This window comes from Nymphalis io, chromosome 12 (assembly GCF_905147045.1).
Source record: "Nymphalis io chromosome 12, ilAglIoxx1.1, whole genome shotgun sequence".
In the NCBI taxonomy this organism is placed as follows: domain Eukaryota; kingdom Metazoa; phylum Arthropoda; class Insecta; order Lepidoptera; family Nymphalidae; genus Nymphalis; species Nymphalis io.
The window spans coordinates 8,009,594-8,032,647 of NC_065899.1; the positions used below are offsets into that span (position 1 = coordinate 8,009,594).

Genomic DNA, 23,054 nt, shown 5'->3' on the forward strand with positions numbered 1-23,054 from the left:
TTAAAAAATAGGCCAAATCAAATATTTCATTACTAAATGACGCGTGTGTATATTTAGTTGGCGACTGGGCGGTGATCCGCCCACTGAAACTCAGTCTCGTCGTCCACTCCGCGCGGTCCGCCTGTTTCCCGCCAAATAACTTTTTTTTATTTATCTATTTATTTATTACCTTTAGTTTACGCGTGTGATTTGTTTACGAACCGCCATATTTATTTACGGGAAAAGGCAAAACGCGTTCGACGTTTTGAATTCGATATTCAAATTGTACGTTTTGGATGCTTTGGTGAATTTGTGTTACTATTTAGAGGATTTATCGAGGATTCTTTTTTGAAAGGTTTTTATATTTATTACAAATATATTATTAGTATAATGAAAATACCTAATTGTTTTCTGGGCTCTATTGCCACAATACATGATTCATTCTAGTAGATTGCTTTTTAATATTAAATCGATTGATGGAAATTACCTACTGAAAAAATTAAAATACTTTCGATTATGGTATTGTATATTATTTTTTAATATATCAAAAAGAAGAAAACGCTCATAATTTTTGATAATTTGAACAAAATTTGTGTATTTTTTTAAACAATTGTAATTAAGATATATATATTGGTACATTGGTATTTATGAGAAAATGATACGGATTGTTGCTTTCACGGTCATAACTTAATCACGATAAAAATACGGATGATGTAAAGAACGCTCATAGCATGTTTTATTTACGGTGCGAACAGATGAAAATTTCAAGATTTATTTCAGCTTTTAATCATGCCAATGATGCCAACCGTACGGCACTAATGTTTGTTTTTACAGCTGGCGATGTAGAATAAGGAGGAATTTGAAATTAGAATACAACAGAATATTTCGGGAGGTTACTTTAAAAATATAAAAATACTCGATTTGTAGATTAAATTAATATTCAATTATAAATTAAAACCTATTGTAAAGTTGATACTAGATAGTAAGAAATAAAATTAAATATTTGCCTAACTAGAAAAACTCACAACATACAAGCGAAACTAAACTAAATTCTTCTTTAAAAAACGTTATTCGCGTGCCTTAATCTATTTATTTAGGGACACTGAATTTTTAAACGAAGCTTAGAGAAGAAGAATATAATATGTCAAATTGGAAAAAAAGCTTTTTTATAACAACGCTCTTTAGGAATACAACACACATACTTGAGATCCTTAGAAGCTCGATTGATGGATTCGCTTAAGAAAAAAGGTCTAAGTCGGCTCTTGCGACAGCTTTTGCGTCTCTGTATTTTTCTCTTTTCTTCTTCTCTGTCGGAATCAAAGGCCCTAAACGTAGGTTCAATAAAATGATTATTCTTATTATTAACATCTTAGTTCCCAAGGTTGGTGGCGTATTGGCGATGCAAGCGATGGTTAACATTTCTTACAATGGGCGTTGGTGACTACTTACCATCAGGTGGCCCATATACTCGTCTGCCTACATTTTATATAAAAAATGATGTTTACAATTATAATCGAAAGATGATCAAACTCTTGATGTGCGATGAAGACTATTTGTGTTAAAATATAGCAAAAATATTTATGCTCAGGTCTCCAAAGCAACGGCTTTCAGCCAACAAATAATACAATTTTACTCTAACCACTTCGGAGTGTCTAGGGCCCTTGCATCTTTAAGTCCGGGCCTGACAACTACTGATAATTACAGCCAATGTTCTTCAATTTAACGATATCATCTAATGTATTTAAAAGTCAATAAAATACCAGATTTATAAGCTCATTGTTTCCATTTAAAAGAGGCAACTGTATTAGGGGGAATAAGTTTGCGTGATGGATATTGTAATAGCTTATAACATTATGTCCTTAGGCTAGACTGACGCATTGTGGGGCTTTTTTAGTACTGTATATATAATCCTAAATAGACAACGTTATAAAATATATGAGAGACATTATATATATTTATTTGATTGTTTTTCTTCTTTTTAAAAAAAATATTAACTCATCATTAATATGTGTGTGTAGTCTTTGTGTATGATTGCTATCTCTTTCCCTCTCGTACCTTAAGAACTAAATGTAATATTGATTGCAAGACCAATTTCATTCGACGTGAATAACCATAATGAACCCCTTTTTTTCGAGGAAGAAAGGCATTTACGCCTCCAGCCCGGACACGACCGGGACGGGTATGTGGGACTCACGGGGCAGAAGGCCAGCGTCCTACTCACTAAAACCTCCTCGTTTCCGCCTCACCGCATGGTGGCGGGGTTACGGGAACGTGTTAGCTCACCACCGCGACCCCGCCTGCGGCCATCAATTTGGGTGAGCAACCCACCGGTTGTTTTTTATTGAGGTTTTCTTCTCTTGGCCCGGCCGGTGAAGGCAAGGCCCTCGGTCCCACCACAGGCTGGCGCCTGGATGGGGAAACGAGTTTGAGAAGGCGGTGACCGAAGTCTGTCCACCCAGCATCGACACCGAAACTGGGCGAACCCGCCTCTCCCTCCTCCTTCTACTCCTCCCCCTGTCTCCGGCAGCCCGAAAGGACTCCGGAGACAAACTCCTCCTCTCTCTCTTCGGCGGTCCAAAAGGAACCCGGAGTCCTCCTAATTGCCACGAAGCCGCTCGCTGGTCCACTCTGCGCAACAGAGAAGTACCAGGAGCGGCCCGCGACACTTCCGCCGCGTCAGTCTTAGCCGCGATCGACAAGCAATTCCGGAAAAAACACATCGGATTGCTGGTCGACCCCGTTGCCCAGGGTGCACCACGTGGAGGTGACTGATATGCACCCCAACCATAATGAACCCTTGCTAATGTTTTCGTTACATTCGATTTATAACTTTTCTTATTTTTAACTTTATAGTATTGTATCTATTCACAAGAATTTTGCTTTAAAGAAGGCCTAATGCTAAGTTGATGCTAGTTGTGTTTAAGAGCTGATCAAATCACACTCCAATTTTTCAGTAGATAAATGTTTAAATATCTGGTGTGCTATTTGTAATTCATTATTATATATGTCCCTTGTGCGTGAAAACTGGAACATACCAATACAAATTAATACTGTTTGGCGCTAGAATAATTGGTAAGCGGGCATGGGTACCAATTCAAACCAAACCAATTCAAACCAACCATTCTCACTCAGTAGACGGGCTTGTAATGAATTCCCTACCAGGGAAAAATATAGATATTATCTGATAGGACGGCAATCAGAATTGACCGGAAAGATATTAGGCCGACAATTCACGGCTTTTAGTACCAAGTCCCTTTCTTCGGGCTTGTATTGAGAATTTCCTATCGGAAAACTTTACTTTTATTGAAACGACCTGGGTTTTGAATCGAAGTGAGTATATTTGTCATCGAAACGACTTCAGAACATATTTAGTATATTTTTAGTGACAGATTTTTTAAAGTGGTTAATATTAGATCATTATAATATATTATCATAATTATATAGCTCACGTACAAATATATATATTTTTCCAAAGTCACGTATGATGATATAAGACGAAGTAGATTGATCAATAAAATAAATAATAATGTTTAACGTTCAACAAATGTCATTCCAAATATTACTTTTGTCGATTTAGTAGATTCTTATCCTGAAAGGTTCGCTAGGTGTTTAAGGGATGACCTTTAGTTTACGCGGAGAAGGTGGCAGTGTTCGGTAAATTATATTTACTTCGTTTTAAGTTCTTATATCCTTGATACTTGTAAATGAAATCATTTCATTATAGAATTTATGGCCTATTTAATGTACTACAAACATGCGATGTATAAATCAAGTTTTTAGTCAGTCAAAAATTATATCTATGGGTATATCACAAAACAAATTGTATTTATTTTTCCGTTATAAGTTGAAGTATTTACTTTTTAATAACTAAAAATGTTGAATATTTCCCTAAATATCTAATATATATATGACCAAGTACCGATATAGAAAATCTTACTAGTACTTTATTCAATATCTGTATTGTATACTTATTAATATTGTATATTATATATAAAAAGCCGAGATGGCCTAGTGGTAAGAACGCGTGAATCTTAACCGATGATCGTGGGTTCAAACCCGGGCAAGCACCACTGAATTTTCATGTGCTTAATTTGTGTTTATAATTCATCTCGTGCTTAACGGTGAAGGAAAACATCGTGAGGAAACCTGCATGTGTCTAATTTCATTGAAATTCTGCCACATGTGTATTCTACCAACCCGCATTGGAGCAGCGTGGTGGAATAAGTTCCAAACCTTCTCCTCAAAAGGGAGAGGAGGCCTTATCCCAGCAGTGGGACATTAACAGGCTGTATTATATATCTATATTGTATTGTGCCTATAAAAGTGGCGAAAAGATTGTAGGTTTGCCGTGCATTTGTTGATATAAAAATTAATAATATGTGAATAGGGCATCGGCATTGGCATTTTTGGAAAAAAAAACTCTAAAATCAAATACTAATGGAATGCAAGTAAGAGAATAATGAATTTGCTCCGGTTAAAACAAAATGAGTGTGCAATTCATTGGCAATTCGTACTTTCTCACATTAAATAAATTCACTTCGAGTTAGTTATATTTGTTTCCAATAATCAAACTCATAAAACTTATTAGTATGTTGTGCCAATTATTCCTTCTCTCTCAACTCAAAGGTTGTGAGAAAATTTCATTTTCTTGAAAGTTGATCACCTCAAGGCGGTTTGGCGCGTTGCCATATAATGTTCAGTGGAAATGAGACCAATACGAAGGTCAAGTATTTTAGATTTGACGTATTTCATTAGGATACCCGATGGTTTTAATTATCTTAAGTCATGCTTATAGATCTATCTGTAAATAAATCCCCATATATATACTCGTATTTATCTCTATCAACAACATTGTTAATGGCCTTTATTTGTGTTAATTATTATTAACAGAATTCTTATCAGGCACAGTATCAGGTTACAAAATATAATGTGTAAATTGAATTGAATATTTTTTATAGATCGACTATATATTGATGGGCCACATAGTGATCACCTCTGTCTATAGAGGAGTTACAACGTTAGGTCAGTGGGCCTTCGGCACTTTTATTATTACAAAATAGGTTGGTGGGCATGTGGTAGATTTTCATCTGAAACATGCAGATATAGAGATCTTATGATGTTATTTCGCCACCGTGTAAGAGATGATTAATAAACAAAAATTAAAATGGGCTTGATCCCGCGATCTTCGGTTAACATGTTCTGGACCACTGGACCATCTCTGCTCTTGTCGATAGCGATCAGAAATATGTATGAATCATTTCATGCTTTGAACGCATTGTTTTTGCAATTGCTAACAACTGGAACGTAATGTTATATACTTTCTGTATGCCTGCACTGACTTACTCGCTCTTCAAACCGATACACAAACAAACAAATATTGATGTTTGGTGGTAGAATGTATTACTGAATGGGTAGTACAGATATCTACCACTAGTTGTTATATCAAGTAATGCACGTTTATACGAAATTTTGTTGACAAATGTAGAAGTACATAACTAATTATTCCCAGTAACATGATAAACTGAGTTTATATATGGAAAATCATATTGATACCTTATTAAATGATAATCTATTTCGTCTTGTGCCTATAAAAGTAGTGAACAGATTACAGATTTGGTTTAGATTAGCTGAAATACAAAATAATCGATTTCTTAATGTACAAAGTCATCGGCATGTGTGGTGAAATAAATCAATAAAATCAAATATGAGGGGAATGCAAGCCAGATCAGAATGAATTTACTAATAAAAATGGGACATTATATGCTTAGTATTAAAAAATGATTTAAATATCATATTATTTGTGGCTTAAGTATACTTTAACTTAGCATGTTATGAGAATGCTATATTGTTTCCTGCAACTGGAATCCAGGGTACGAAAATTAATATTATTGAAGATATTATGGTATTTTTACATAACATTACATAATTTTTACACGGTACGTACCTTCATATAAACAAACTACAACGAGATCTTTTAATTACATAGAGTGCAGTCATGAAAAAGCATCTTTTCTAAATATTGAAGCAATAGTGTATTGACCCTTCCAAACTTAAATAAAGTAGGTTCATTGACCGAAATAATTTTCTGTGTTTACGTTTGTTTGTCATCGGTTGCCTGGAGCTGTGTACACCATGGGCACGCAATGTGTTAAAGAGTTATGCCCAGTATGTTTTATTTACGTATAAGTCCGTATGCATATAAAAATACTATTAAACTAAAACGATTAATGAATAATTTAGTTATATAACGCTACACTAGATTTTAGATTTAATTGAAATCGATTGATGACGATCATGAGTATATAATATATCTGTATATTATATATGAAAAAGCCGAGATGGCCTAGTGGTTAGAACGCGTGAATATACGTTTACCTAACGATCGTGGGTTCAAACCCGGGCAAGCACCACTGAATTTTCATGTGCTTAATTTGTTATTATAATTCATCTCGTGTTTGACGGTGAACGAAAACATTGTGAGGAAACCTGCATGTGTCTAATTTCATTGAAATTATGCCACATGTGTATTCTACCAACCCGCATTGGAGCAGCGTGGTGGAATAAGCACCAAACTTATTTAAGTGAAATAGTTTTTGAGTAATGAGGGGGTCAAAAGTGGCTCCAAATGGTTCGTGTAATCTTACAAACGGTGCTGCTCGCCAGTTCTGTTAGCTTGAACTTGGCTTGACACGCTACTGTGTGTCTATATTCATTAAAATAGTGGATTTAAAATGAATAACTTTAAAAAGCATCATGCTAAAAGTTTATATGAATTTTGTAAATTTCCTTTCGGGAGGAAGTCAAAAAATGGCCAAGTTATGATAAGTGGTCACCGTCGCCCATACAAATAGGCGAAAGTATAAACCACCCTTTTAAACGTCTATGCGCTATTATAGAATTTAAGACTATAATTTATATCTCTAATGCACTGATTTTTATGTTTTGGAATACGACAAGCCACGACATGTGGCGTCTTGAATCATAATCTAATTTCAGGTTAGATTATTAGAAGGTGTTGAAAAAACTACAAATAATTGGTAATAAATATAGCCCTCATTATAAATAACTAACTAGTTCAGCCCCTCGTTAAATTTAGATTGTACTTACATAATATAGTCAAGGTGATCCTGAGGCTGGAAAATGTGAATCTTAACTGAAGATTGCGGGTTCAATTCGTCCGAGCACCGCTGAATTTTCATGTGCTTATTTTATATTACATATGTGTGGTGAAGTGAGCTCCAAACCTTCTAATCGAAAAGCAGAAGCTTTAACTCGGCAGTGAAACTTACTTACTTTACTATATAATATGCATGTCTATTCCATATGTACATATGAATAGTATATGCGTACAGTTTGCCTGGTTGTATAATTCTTTTTCCATTCCTCCATTGCTTGAAAAGTAAACTATACCATTAACAATTTTCTCAATTAATGAGCTGGCTATTTAAAAAATGATATTGAATTGGTAGTTCTTAGCATTCTCGCGTACAATCATATAAAGTCCGCCGCGAAGGCTGTTAATCTCGCTAGTAAAATTAATCAGGAAATGACAATTTAATTCATATAAATTCATGTAGGTATTAGGTATGTTTGAGGAGATTATTTTCAGTTTATAGGATTTTAGTTAGCCTTAGATAGTGTCCATCAGTGAATACAACACTTGGCTGGTTGTTAGTTTAATTGTAAACAAGTATCATTTACTGGTGGTAGGGCTTTGTGCAAGCTCGCCTGGGTAGGTACAACCCACTAATCAGATATTCTACCGCAAAACAGCAATACTTGATATTGTTGTGTTCCGGTTTGAAGGGTGAGTGAGCCAGTGTAATTACAGGCACAAGGGACATAAAATCTTGGTTCCCAAGGTTGGTGGCGCATTGCGCATTTGTCTAAGGGCGTTTGGTGACCACTTACCATCAGGTGGCCCATATGCTCGTCCGTCTTCCTATTCTATAAAAAAAAACAAGTATCAGTCTCTGTGATATTTTCAAGTAAATAACATTACCAATGTTTCATTTAAATCTTCCTGAAATAGTTGTGTGACATACATGTTAGAGGTTAGAACTTATATATAAAAATAGCAATTCACAATGGAATAATTTGGTTAATTGAATACCGAATAATTAACAATAAGTTCATATTGTTTGGAAGTTAGAAATTGAGTAATAAAAAAATGAATTTTGTATTATGAATAAGATCACGATGAAGCTTGTTTTATACATAAGCATTAATTTAATGTTTCCTAAAACACATATGCTTATATGATTCATACAAGCGTCAGAGATATATCGGGAATATGATAAAAACGCTCCTGTACATAATATATCGTGACGTGTATTCATTAAATATAAATAGGCTGTAATCGTTGCAATTCAAATAATTATATTATTTAAGATTATTTGTAATTAAAATTTTCTAAGCATTTTTTTAACATGGAATACTCCATCAAAGGCGCGTTCTTAACGCGACACATCTTTCTTATAAAATGTCTTGTATGTAAGATATGTATCATTCATTATATTATGTTAGTATAAATCCTTAGTTTTATTGTATTGAGTATTTTATTATCGTAAATTTTACAAGATTAATTTTAAAATATCTGTATAAACGTTACCTTTATATAAATTATTATGTAAATTGACTGTTCTATATAATATATTTATGTTTGACTAAAACGTTATATTTAGTTCGTTATTAATAATATCTAACAAATAGAGGAAAAATAACTGGTACTCTTCTTGCGTCATTTATTTATTTCCTTTTTTATTTGTACCAACCAATAAGGTTTTAAAGATAAAAAAATAAAACATAAAATATCAGATTCTGTGCAAAATATTTTTAAAGGCAAGTTTTATAATAATTTATTATATTATAGCAGAGAACTTGCAGTTATTAGAAGATTGTCATATTTTATTAGGATAGGATAATATATTTAGCTTCGCTACGGTACATTGGATGCAAGTCGCCATTGTACCGGCATGAGGCATGATTCAGGTCGGGTTCAATTCTGCTTTAATTGGGACAATTGCGAGCGTCCTTTGCCCCTCTCTGCTTATGAAAGTGAGACTAATTTGTTAGTCTAACTCTGATCGTATAATCTAGGGATCTTAATGTTTGAAATGTATGAGAAAATTAAATAGGTATTAAGAAGTTTTGCATAAGAAAGGTTATTTATTATTGTTCTTTATCTCTTATTTTAGCATGAGGTTGCAAAATATACTTAAAATTTTATTTTATGCCTTCACTACACGCCATGATTATCCATTAGGGAGTTTACAGCTACACGTTATTGTAGGGTGCGGAAATTTTCGGCGCAAGAGGGTGCGTTATTTATACAGCTAATAGTGCCTACAAAGTATTTTACAACTTATTATAACGCAAATTTTATTTATTCGTTTTCAGAATCCGTTTCACGATTAAAACGAAGCAGTGTCAAACGATAACGCGAGCCGTGACTGGGCGAGACCGCGGACGATCGAGACATCCCGAACTATACGAGCCGGTGACGTCATTATGGCGTCTACCGACACTTCGACCTCCAGCCAAATATCTGCCGCAGCCATGGAAGAACACAAGCGCACGGTCGATGAAGCTTTCCTTAATAAATTGAAAGGCCTCGTCGAGCGATTGAGGCTTGAAAATGCAACCTTGAAGAAGTCGCTCGACATCGAGCGGAGCGAAGTTAGAGCACTTAAAGCCCGACATGAGAGCACGATTAGAAATATTAAAACTGATTACAAAAAGAAGGAAGATCTCCTTGAAAAACAATTACGTTCAATAACGAAACCAGAAAAAGATGAAGATCCACCAGCTAATTATAAAGTGGTGGAATTGAAAAGGCTTTCAACAGAGATTCAGTTTCTAAAAGCTGCAAATAAGGGTCTTCAAGAAAAACTCAAGGTAAAAAACTAAAAGATATTTTATTTCAAATTGAATTTTGAAACCATATACAACTTCATTATGCAGTCCCTAATATTCATATTGTTTGTGGTATTCTATAAATGTGGTATACAATAATTTCAGCAAGAAATATAAACGTGCTTATTAAAATCCCTATAGACCAAACGATGAAAACCTCCTTTAAATTACTCGTATTTAAGGGCCTTTTGTCTTTACTGTCATCAGTAAACAGTATCTTATTGCGAGTACGAAAGAGAGTATACTCATCTGATTTTAACCAATATTGTAATATTCCTCCTTGATTTAAATGGTTAAATATATAATCAAGCCTTTGTAAGTATGGACTTCCGTAGCGTAAGCCGAAAACAATTGAACAGGGTACTGGACACTCTAGCATTGTATGATAAAGCGGTCTACCGTTGACGACATTCGAAGGTTTTCGACTAATATATTCAGCATCTGATTTTCTCAATAACAAAGCATATTGGAATTCTCTATTTTCAATTACCTTCTTGATTTTCTTATCATTTATTACTTCGATTTTTTTCAAAAGTTCTTGAGAATATTCTTCGCTTAAGCTTTTCCTAAATAATTCTAAATGTCGATTATGGATACCAATGGTTAAATTTGTCTGAAATATTTCAGGTATAGTGTTTATATCTGGCTTAAATCTGGGATATGTTATAGCCGATGTGATAATACCCTGAAATATCGGATTTTACTATATAAATCAGATTGATTTATGTACATATAATAATAAAATGAAGTAAGTAACTTACGTCAATTGCGCAATCCACGACCAAAGAATATAGCATAATTAAAAAGATCAACCATCTAAAAATTGGACCTGAAAATTTCATATCAACTGTCTGTCTAATGAAACACTTCACTAAGTCTAAAATTGTCTCTGATGTAGATCTCTTATCGATTATTATGCAAATATTGGTTTCGACTCTACGAGTGAATACGGTTATTGCAATTAATATTATAACTGTAAATATACAGAGCATCAACATGTCGACCGATATTAGTTTCAATGTTGTCATAAACGTGGATTGTTTCATAGATTTTTTGACTAGGAAACATAGTTCGTCTTGAATCAAAGGATAAGTCGTATCGATGTAACCGTAGTAAGAATTCTTTAAAATTCGAGAGTTTAATTCTAAATCAGTGTACCCATCTAACAAGTCAGCTGTTACTCCAGTTGCAGTACCATTTTCTAATAAGTCTCCCACAGTGCTGCCATCTCTTGGAGTGAGAGGCTTACATGTCGCGTTTAGCTGTTTCATGATTGTTTTAGCAAGTACTGAATTACAGTATATTGGTCCTGTATCATCTGAAGTATAGATTTTTCTAAAGACACTCAATCTTAGTTCATGTCCGTAAAGATCATTATATAATCGAGAAAGGTATCTGCTGATATTCTTCACATCGGTAATGTCTTTAATCTCTTTATAAAAAGGATTGTATGTATACATTCTCAGACGATCTGACCATAAGACTACAATAGAATTCGTTATGCTTCTGCTCCATAATAATTGAAAATGATTCATCATTGAATAATGGAAATAGCTATCCACTTGGACTGGTACATTTATAACGAATATCACAGCCGATCTTGGCTTGAAAACTCCAGTTCGTGTTAGAGCCTCTATCGCATATTCACTGTCATCAATCGTTAAATCATCTGAAGTGACGAGATAAGCAGTTTGGCCATGCCTATTTAATCTCGGTTTCACTTTGGTGGTATTAAGATTCTGGCAACCATTCAAAAGCATGACAGGATAACCGTAGCCATAATTTTCAGTGTATTTTAGTATTCTATTTTCGAAATAAGTAAATTCACAAAAAGTAATAGTGAAAAACCATTGGTTGAATGCGTTGAATATTTTTTGAACCACTTGATAGGCAAATTCAGCTTTAAAATACGTTTCGTTGTGATAGGTAAATACTTCATTATAAAGCACAGCAGATTGATTAAAACATAAGCAAAAATTCGCAAGACTCAATGCAAATATGATTAGAAGCATATTGATTCGCGCGTGGAGTTAGACTGCCGAGCTTCAGGGTGATGTAGGTATGGTCGTAAGCCGTGGGGGATCATTAGTAGCATATCATCAGGTGAATAGTGAGTTTAAAAGCCGTCAATTACAGTGCAAAGAAAATATTAGCATCGTTTAATTGCCTTTATAACAACATTTTCTAATACGCTCTTGTCAATTAGCGTTTGATTGGATTTCAATGTTTATGATAGCTACAAAAACTGTCGTGGCTGCTTTTATGACTAACTTTTTCTTAGTGCCCATTTTGAATTGTGTATAGTTATGATAATTTGCGAGCGTTGGCAATGGTTATTTTTGTAAATAGTGAAATAAATAATATTTTATGATTTTGTGTTGTTAATTATATTAATAACAAACTATAACGTGATTATTCTAATTGCAGGTTGCGCAGGCGGCGGAGTGCGCCCGCGCGGCTGAGTTGCGCGCTCAGGTTGCGAAGCACAATGCACTCGAACAAGCCGCACGGAGAGATACGCGTGCGCAATGTCATAAATTGGTCAGTTTATTTTTTACAATTATAAATCCTACAAAATATATTTTTTAACGTCATACCGTTTGTAAAACATAATGTTAATGTAGACCGCAATATTATCTATTATCATATATTTGATGTTTTTGAGTCTTATGACTTAATCGATTCTAATTCCGAGAGCAATACCGGAGAGCGTACTGACTATAATTATTTTTATTTATCCAAAAATAATATCTGTATCTAGAAATTATACATACATACCGTAACTTAGTATTTTTATAGAAAAGTTATTTATTTAAAGTTAAATGCATAAATTAATACAGTCAAATAACTTAAAACCAAGAAGTTACGAGTGTATATTAGAAAGAATGAGATATATTAATAGCTTGTTTGTATAAAACATGGTTTCTACACGAGTTACAAAATTCATAAGTAATTTTTCTTTGGACTCGGAAAGACCGTTGTTTTTTGTTTAATCTTAATTAAGAATAATATAAGTTTCATCTTTTAAATTGATGTTAAACAAGGTTACTCCACTCGCTCGACGTGTACGTCGTCACGGTTAGATATGCTGTTCTGAAATCGTTCATATAACACATGTATATAGTCCTATTATAATTTGTCATATTGTATAATGTAAATAACATATTTATATGTTTAAAATTATTAATTTTGCACAGATTGTCCATTTACAAACATGAATATGATTTATATTAAATTTAATATACCACGCCTGCAAGAAAATAGTAGCATTTACGCTCACGAATGCTACATTGCTATAAAAGTAGACGACTTAAAGACGTCGTTATTGACGCTTTGTATAATACTTAGTAATTAGTATGATTTGTCGAATCCAAACTAGTTTTGTCAGATATGTTTACGTTATTTCATTTTGATTTCGACTTCGACCCGTGACTTAGTTTGCTTAAAATTAGTTTCTACTATGAAATGATTGTGATAAAAAGCCATTCTCGCATGGTGAGGTTTCGTACTATTATGATAGGAAATTAGAAAAAAAAAAATTATTATAGACATCAATTATACACGACAATTACGATATAGAGAAGAAAAAAACGAGACAATAATATAGCAATAAAAAAAGCAGACTTGTTGATGTCGATTTGTATTATAAATTAGATATTATAGATATATATAGATTATACTACTACTGGTGGTAGGGCTTTGTGCAAGCCCGTCTGGGTAGGTACCACCCACTCATCAGATATTCTACCGCAAAACAGCAATACTTGATATTGTTGTGTTCCGGTTTGAAGGGTGAGTGAGCCAGTGTAATTACAGGCACAATGGACATAAAATCTTAGTTCCCAAGGTTGGTGGCGCATTGGCTATAAGCGATGGTTGACATTTCTTACAATGCCAATGTCTAAGGGCGTTTGGTGACCACTTACCATCAGGTGGCCCATATGCTCGTCCACCTTCCTATTCTATAAAAAAAAAAAATATATATATATATAAATGCAATACGTTTAAATTTCAAATGCAAGCTTTGACCTACATACATAGGTACTAACGAATAAATGTAAATAAAGAAATGCTTACTGCATTAATTGTATTCACTCCTATATTTATATATTCTTACAATTAGGAAGCAAGCACGTTTAAAAGTTATTTTGTTTGTTTTGAATGTGTTTACTCGACTGTTCAAGAACGTTTATTTATTTTTAGGCTGCAGTAGCTTAAATGCCTTGATAGCAGTGGCGTTGTTACCATAAGGCAAGGCGGGACAGGGAAAAATATATGAAAAAACTATTTTAGCACTTCTTTCTCTAATCTCCATTCTACAAATACCAAATTTTCTATATATTTTTTAATTCATCACCATTCACCACGAAAAAAAATGTAATTATATATTTGATTTTTAATGCCTCAAATTATAAACCAAAATGCAGATTGAGCGCAAGGAACATTATTAAATATCACTTCATAAGTGTAATTTTTAGTTATAATTATTTATTTTTTTATTAACTGGTAACTTGGAACACAACACTTCAACTAATATCGCTGGAGTTGTCAGGTTACATTGAAGTGTTTTCCTCAGAAGTAGGTTAATAACCTAAATCAGTATAAAAATCATAGGAAAATAATTAATGATATATAAAAAGGACTAAGTCCACCTTGTATGGCTCGACATTAACAGAATATCGCATATTATTAGTATTGTATGTACGAATTATTATATTTTTCATTACTATAAATTTTTATTTTATTCAGTTTTTATATTAATATATAGAAATGTTTAAATAAATAAAAAAAATAATAAGATTTAATAAAAAAATGTGAGAATTTTTTCATTACCTTGGCAGCTCTCAGCTAAGTCAAGCAAAATGTCTAATTTCTAGTCACACAATGTGCGCTGCGCGCGTTCCATATGTCTTTTTTTTGTAATCTGACTTTGATGCGTTTCCGCATCCTGACTCGTAAACATACAGATTTTTATAAAAAAACTACTTTTTTAATTATATATTATTTTTACAATAATAAAAATAATATTTCATATTATTTATTCTATAAATAACTTTTTTCAGAGGTTATTTTTTGTTATTAAATAAAAGAATTGGCATATTTTATCGTAATATTTGTTTGTTTATTTATTTATTTATTTGGATCTCCAATAGTTGTACATAACACACTATTTCCAAAAACAAAAAGAGGTTACAAAATATCTAAGGTATAGGTAGAGGTATCAAAAATATTAAATAAAAATAGAAATAAGAATAGTTTAAATAAAAAATTAAAAACAAAAAAAAGAACGAAACGAACGAAAGTAGTAACTATTAAATTTTAAAACAAATTAAAATTTTATACTAAAAGTAACATCACATTTTTTCCTGAACGATAAGAGCCCGTCACAAGCAATGTTACTGTGTTTTTTATACAATTATTATATTCTCGCGATATTCGTGATATTGGAGCATTCTGGCCTAGTTTCGTTCGAGTACGTTCAATCTTAAAGAACGGACATGGGTTACGAGGAAGTCTTTTAGGAACATTAATATTAAATCTAGTCAATAGTCTATCATCATCTATTTTTCAATTAAAAGCTTTATCAAGCAATTTGAGAGTCTAGAAGAGATCTAATTACAGGCACAAGGGACATAACATCTTAGTTTCCAAGGTTGGTGGCGCATTGGTGATGTAAGCGATGGTTGACATTTCTTACAATGCCAATGTCTATGGGCGTTGGTGACCACTTATAGGTGGCCCATATGCTTGTCCGCCTTTCTATTCCATAAAAAAAAATCTTCGAGTCGCCAGTGGCTTCATTTGTAGCCTTTATGATTATTTTAATTTATAACAGTGCTTAAAGTAATGTTAAATACAAATGAATTACACCTAAGCCTTCCTCATTTCACTCTGTCCATTGCTGAAAACCGTATGAAAATCCGTTGTAAATTTTTGAGTTTATCGGGTTCAGATATACATAAGCCAGGCAAACAGACGAGGCGGGGAGACGTTGTTTTATAATATGTAGTGATAGTGATTGTAAGCTCCTTCTAACTTGATTTATATAATAATTCATATTATTAGATTTTTTCAAAATATTTGCGTCTTGATCTGGTATTGAATTATGTATTATATTTGTTCTCAGCTGGAGGAAATTAAATCGAAAGAGCGAGTGATTATACAGCTGAAGAGGGAGGCGGCGCGGGCGGCGTCGAATGAACAGGTTAGTTATATTAAGTGTATATTATAATGGCCTGCTGATGGACTTCAGCAACGGTGGCCATTCTGAGACTAGCCAGCAATGCAGGATACCACAGTGAACTAGTGTGAGTTCAATACCATGTGCACTCTTTATTTTTTTTTATAATCTGATAGGACGTTATCTGACACGACCGGATTGAGTTCAGCCGCAATACCAACGGCTTTGTGAGCTTTCCAAGGCACGGTGTGACAAATAATCGTCCAGTATTTCCTCATTTTTAGACGTAAAAATCTTTAATGTGATTTATAATTGTATAAATACAACGATTTTGTAATTTTTATCATTTGTTAAATCACAAAGTTAATATTAGGGTTAGCGAGTGGGCGGGTATTTTTTTATTTGAAATAAGTAGGTAGACTGGCAAATAGGCTACTCGATGGCAATTGGCCACCATCATTCAATAGACATTGGCACTGTTAGAACCAATTCCTTGCGTCATCAATGCGGTACCAACCTTGAGAACTAAGATGGTATGTACCTTGTGCTTGTTCTCTTTACCGATGCTTCAAATCTGATCAATTGTCACTGAATTCTTATACATACGATGCGGTTTTCTGCTAAATTTGAAGTTTTTTATTAGTATTTGCGTTCGTTTGTATACAATTACAAATTTATATTAAACGCGATAAAATCGCTCGCGAGAAGCGTATTTTTAGTCATACCGAAAAGCTTAGTTATTTTATTTTTTGAAGTTTTAAGTAGCAATATTATTGTAAATAAAATAAAACTCATTAAAGGTTTTAGTTTAGTAACAAAGTAAGGCACTTATGAAACTTAACACCATGTAACTTCAGCTCATGAACGCGGCTTCCCATATTACAAGATCCAGGTAAATCTCGAAGAAAGCCTTAAAGTGATTATGGTTTTACGGAATATTTTTAATTCTCATATACGAGTACCAACTTGCACTTGATAACAGTGGTAGTTTTTTTTTTTTAAATATAATAGGCTTAAAGATTATTTATTCCCATAAAGACAATTACATCACTTACATGAGAACACAATTGAAGAAAAATACAAACAATTAACAGACATTCGTTGTCGTACTTACATTTTTCAATGGAGAAAATAACATACAAATCATCAAACACAATTTGAAATAGCACACAAAACATCACCACGATTTGAAAACCACTCTTATTCCATGCTACATACTCAAACAGGTATTTTTGTAATAATATAATGAGGCAGTCGCTTCTTGAATATATCGAACGAGTCAATATTTTTAATGTCTGTTTTATGTATTTCTGTATTATGTATAATGTAATTAGATGACAATTGAATTTGTACTTCAACGCATCAATAAATCTATTCAAATTATTTATTAAAAGAAAGAACGAAATCCATTTTATTACTAAAAAACGATTGTGTATAGTAATAGCATAGTAGTATTTTAAGAATCGAAAACATCTGTCCCATTCAGCATGTGGCTTTGACAGGTGTAATGGTAGCGCAATCGATCATATATTCTGAGAATTCTATAGTAGCCTAGAACCACATAAGCAAGTATCGCATGTTTTACTGTTCATTCATAATTTTATACTTGTAAAACGGACTTAAAGTTCTTGTAAACTTTTTCTGCAAAATCAGCCTCATAAATATACACAATCGTTTACAGCTTCGTTCAGCTTAGTTCAAGCGTTCAATATGCATGGACGCTTAAATATTGGCTACTTCTATAACCGTTGGCAATATAACGACATCGACTTTTATACGAAAAATAAATGCTACTATTTTGACAATGCGAGCGTAAGCTTTGTTTCATGCTCAATTTTCTTATACTTTGCTTTCGAACTATGCAGTTTACACTCAAAACAACAATCTCATGTAAATTTTATAAAATTTCTTATACATTAAAACATGCAATGTGCAGAAATTATTTGAGTTACTTATTATTCCTGTTGACAACATATGATATGAGTAAAAAGTAAATAGTTTACATGAATAGAGTCAGTGGCGCACGTAGCAATTGTAGCGAAAGGTGGTGCGGTGCATCAAGGCCCCTTAAGGCCCATAGGGGCAACATGTTAGTATTAGAAATAAAATAACATTTATTAAACCCGATTATATTATACTTTTTTAATTGCCACCATGAAGTTCTTACAATGTACCAACAAAATTATTAATAGATACAAAGCAGGGAATAAAAAAAAGAAATCACTATACCAACTTTTAGCGACATCTGTACCAACCGATGCAACGCCGCACCGGAGCATCCGCCTAGCTACGCTATCCAGAGCTTATATAATAATATATATTATCCGTATAACAAGTTGTCAATGATAAATACCCGTAACCGTACCGTACCGTAACAGCCTGTGAATGTCCCACTGCTGGGCTAAAGGCCTCCTCTCCTCTTTTTGAGGAGAAGGTTTGGAGCTTATTCCACCACGCTGCTCCAATGCGGGTTGGTAGAATTCACATGTGGCAGAACTTCAGTGAAATTAGACACATGCAGGTTTCCTCACGATGTTTTCCTTCACCGTAAAGCACGAGATGAATTATAATCACAAATTAAGCACATGAAAATTCAGTGGTGCTTGCCCGGGTTTGAACCCACGATCATCGGTTAAGATTCACGCGTTCTTACCACAGGGTCATCTCGGCTTATCTAATGATAAATACATATTTCTTGAAAGAAAATATAATTCTAAAAACAAATGACCTCTGATTAGCACAAGCACATGGCATTTAAATATTGTTTTGACTCGAAGATGCAGATACTAAGGAATAGTATTAACATATTATATTGTTATTTACTTATGCTAACCAGCTGTCACTCATTTCAATGTTATAGCTATTTGGCTAAAAATCTGTTGTTTTTTTTCACATTGTTTCATACATGTATTGCTTTTTCCAGTCATTTAATTTATCATTGCATCATATATAGCGATAGCAGGTTTTGTTAGCTGTCAGATATAAAATGTACCCTAAAATCTGACATTATTTACTGTATGTAAATATTATCTTTTTTTTAATATATAGGCTAACGCTTGATTGCTATCACACATGATGGAAAGTAATGATATAGTCTAAGGTAGAGCGCGCTTGCCTAGAAGATGCCTATTCACTCTTGACTTGAAGGTATATTGTAGGTGGTGGGAAAACGGGGGTCGAAAGGGTATAATATATGTATATCTTAATAACCTAATAAGGTACTCGTCAACGCCTAAATAAAACGTTTATATTAAAGGACAAACATACAAAGGAAAAATATTCTTTTGGACTAGGAAAAGTTCTTAACCCTCGGGCAGAATAACACAACAGTTTCATCACATCGGATGGCTGAGGAACGCATAGAGATCAAACTTTATTTTTTTATTTATTTATATAGATAGATAGAAGGTGACATTGTTTAATAAAAATGTTTAAAAAAAATTCTAGTCTCTAAGGGTGTTAAATGGAAGTTTTGTAAGCGCACATAGAACATTTTTCATAACTTAATTTTATATGTTTTCCCACGAATATCAATGAAGAACAAAACTAAAATTCTAACAAATAGTAATAATTGCTAACATTCCTTATTTAAACTTAAGATGTTTGAATCTTAGAAATGAGACAGGATAATATCCAGCGTGGACGAGAGGAATTCGTAAATCATGTGAAATCGCCTCGGGATAGCAATTAGATGGGAATCCAGTTCGTTCCACGTTATTTAAAACAATTATAATCAATCTTTTTATATATTTCAAACGTATTACTAAGGAAAAATAATGATACGGTGCGCCGTGTAATGGTTATTTAATTTTTCGTACTGTACAAAAATTTAAATATATAAAATTATAAATAAGTATATGCTTATAGTATAACATAGAAACGATCGCGTTTTCAAATCCAGCTTCTGAGTTCTTGGTTTTATTCGGTTTTTTTTTTCAATTATATATTCAGAGTAGAGTTAATATTAAGAATAACTACGTCAGTACATTTATGCATATTTCGGTAGATACCTACTCTAAGATTCTCAACTGATGAATAAAGCTCCAGATCATTTATCCTAACGGAAGGGTTTTTGCTATTCTTCTCGGTAGGAGCTCGAAGTTGGCAATTGGTTGGGACAGGATGTGCGTTTTGTGTTTTTCTAATTGGACCCTATTTATAGGATATCTGAAATTATTATCGGCTTATATTTTTCTCATAGTACTATTTATTAAGTTAATGTTTTTCCTCAATTTTACAAATAAATTACAGTGTTTGTATCTTATCGTTGCTTAAACATTTCTGTTCTGTAACGAGCTTCATTTTATTGCAAGTGTTTTTAATATCTGAGTAGGTTATTTTTAAATATAATTTTTATTTGTCTATAAATTATGTATTATATATATCGAAATGCAGAACACATTAAAAATCGTTAAAATAGGAGTGAAGAGACTTATGCGTACTTATTTAATTAGTGTATAAAATTTTACTAAAAATAATTGTTATCGTGATGTTTTACATACTAAAAAAAAAGTAGTTGGTAATAAAGTTTTAAGAGAAATGTCAAAAAAAGAAATATTTCAGAATTTAAAATATATACTAATGAAATCTACATTACGAGGTTTTTGTTTTTTTTTTTATTCTGAGAAATAATTAAAATGTTCATTGACACATCACAGCAATTCATAATAAGTGATAAATTAAACTTTTATAACATTATTAGAATAAATTGACCAACTTTAATGTAGGTAATACTTTAAACATTTTACAAATAATTTTTATATGTAATACATTACGAATTCTGACCTATATAAATAAATAATTATGTAATTTAAAAGTTATGGAAAAAATCGTACATTATCACAAACATATATGTAGTTGCGCACTATTGCACCGGCTTTACCAACGAGTCACCAGACAGTCAGACAGACCGACCCCGGTTACCGCGGAGAGCGCACGCGCGCGAAGCTATCATAAAACCCAACTGACATTTTGCCCCCGCGTACAATTTTCAAAAACAATAGCTTTATATGCAAGACTAAAAATTAAATATCATTTGTAGATATAATCTGTGACTTGGTGTTTATATAAAGTTTTTTTTTTTCTTTTAATTCACTGTGTTTTAATTAGTTTTATTGACTGTGCCTGTGTGGTGACCGTTGAGTCGTGATCAAACGCTCATTATTTGTGCGACTTTGTATTTCGGATTTACTTTCTATTCCTGTAAGTACCTGTTTTATTGTTTATGTTTATCACTCATTAGTAGAGAAAGTCGAATTTGTGTTTCACCGATTTGGATATGATCCCATTGGCATACTTTACGAGCTCCACCAGTCAAACGAGTTGCAGGTCAATATTTAAACGAATCTCTACGGCGTCGACGCCGACGAACTTGTTAGTTAAATATTAACTTTGGTGAACTGACGAACCTTAAAGCTTGGAACTGCAGTGAAATAAAAGTACTTACATACTTTTCACCAAAAGAAACTTTTTCGATATTTAAATGCACACTGATAAGATTCGCAACGACTCTACTATGAGTAACTGTTATTTTATCTATAATTAATTTAATCATGTAAAAACACTAAGGAGGTAGGTCTATTATACAGATTATATAGAAGGTATAGATCCTGCAAATGAAAAAGCTTATCACTTATTATTTGTAGCTGTTGGTCATTGACATTTCTATCCCTCCTCACAAGTTTTGGTGTCTGAAAAAATATTAAAAACGAACCAAGTCAGGATTCGAATTTTGAATATTATTATTGAATGTCATTCCAATTTTGAATGCAAGTTAAAACTAATTTATTGTTATATCTCGAAACGCTCGTATCCAATGCAGGTAACTAGAATTCAAATGGACAGTTTATTCAAAACGGCTAAAAACCGGTTAATATTTGGATACGTGATACGATTTTATAAGCTGTTTTTGTTAAAAATTATGTGTAAAATATTATATTATCTGTTTATTCTTGATATTTCAAGTTAAATTTTAATTTTAATTGAATGAAGCATTTATATTTTTATTCATATTTTTTATATTGCAAAAGACAAGATTTGCCGAAACATTGACCTTTAATAGTAAGTATTTATTAGGGAGGAAGTAGCTAATAACATTAAATGCCGATAAAATGTGAAAGTAATGATATGTATTTAGATTAAACTTAAGGAAATGAGTTTAAAATAATGCCTCATTAAGTCCAGCCTCTTCCAAGAACCATTAGCACGATCCTTCAACTTACGCTGGTCTCGAGATACATAATATGTACATTTATCTGTTTGCATCCTGTTTTAATCTTGATGAAACTAAAAGAGGATGTATTTTTTTAATCATAGATAAAAAAACGGTAAATGTTTTAGTACTTAGCCGTTTTTATATAATTTTATACATTTATATTGTAAAATATGCTATTTTAATTAAGATGACTATACTATGGATAAAAGTTTCATTTTCCTTATAATATTATACTTAGATTTATGTACCGTGCAATGATGTTGTTGAATAACACATGACAATTTTCGAAGATAACGCATGTAAAAGTCACCTTGTCTTGTCAAATCACATTTTTTTATATTTACAAAATTAAATTACAAAGCTACCTTTATTTAGGTAACTGCTTCAATATAACTTCATAAGAGAGAGATTTTAATTAAATTCTCATGCGATTAGTTGTACAATACCCATTTCGCTTTAACATTCCATTAAATAACTACAATTTTTGACGAACGAACAGAAAAAAAAACATTAATTGATTTTCATCCTTAATACCGTAATAATAACAACGATATTCGCATACATTAATATAGAATAACCATCTTATAAGTGTCTACCATAATAAATAACTGTCATTCACTCAGTCTGTTCGCTCGTAAAGAACTTTCTACATCTTTGAAGCGTTGCACTTGTAATAATCGTGCTTTCATGTGTTACAAGCTTTATTATAATACAATTTTATTATTCTAATCGTGAAATTAACGTCAGAGTCAAAGTTCATTAAAT

At 32.7% G+C, this 23,054-nt stretch overlaps 1 protein-coding gene across 2 annotated transcripts in view; it reads left to right on the forward strand.

Annotated features, from left to right (window-relative positions):
* Window positions 1-71: 71 nt before the first annotated feature.
* Window positions 72-23,054, forward strand: part of LOC126772306 (axoneme-associated protein mst101(2)) — a 127,612-nt gene continuing 104,629 nt past the window's right edge. For both annotated transcript variants that reach the window (XM_050492602.1, XM_050492603.1), the window contains exons 1-4: window positions 72-334; window positions 9,379-9,876; window positions 12,322-12,435; window positions 16,022-16,099. In XM_050492602.1, the coding sequence (XP_050348559.1) occupies window positions 9,490-9,876; window positions 12,322-12,435; window positions 16,022-16,099 (579 nt within the window). In that variant the 5' untranslated portion in view covers window positions 72-334; window positions 9,379-9,489. The remainder of the gene's footprint in view (window positions 335-9,378; window positions 9,877-12,321; window positions 12,436-16,021; window positions 16,100-23,054) is intronic.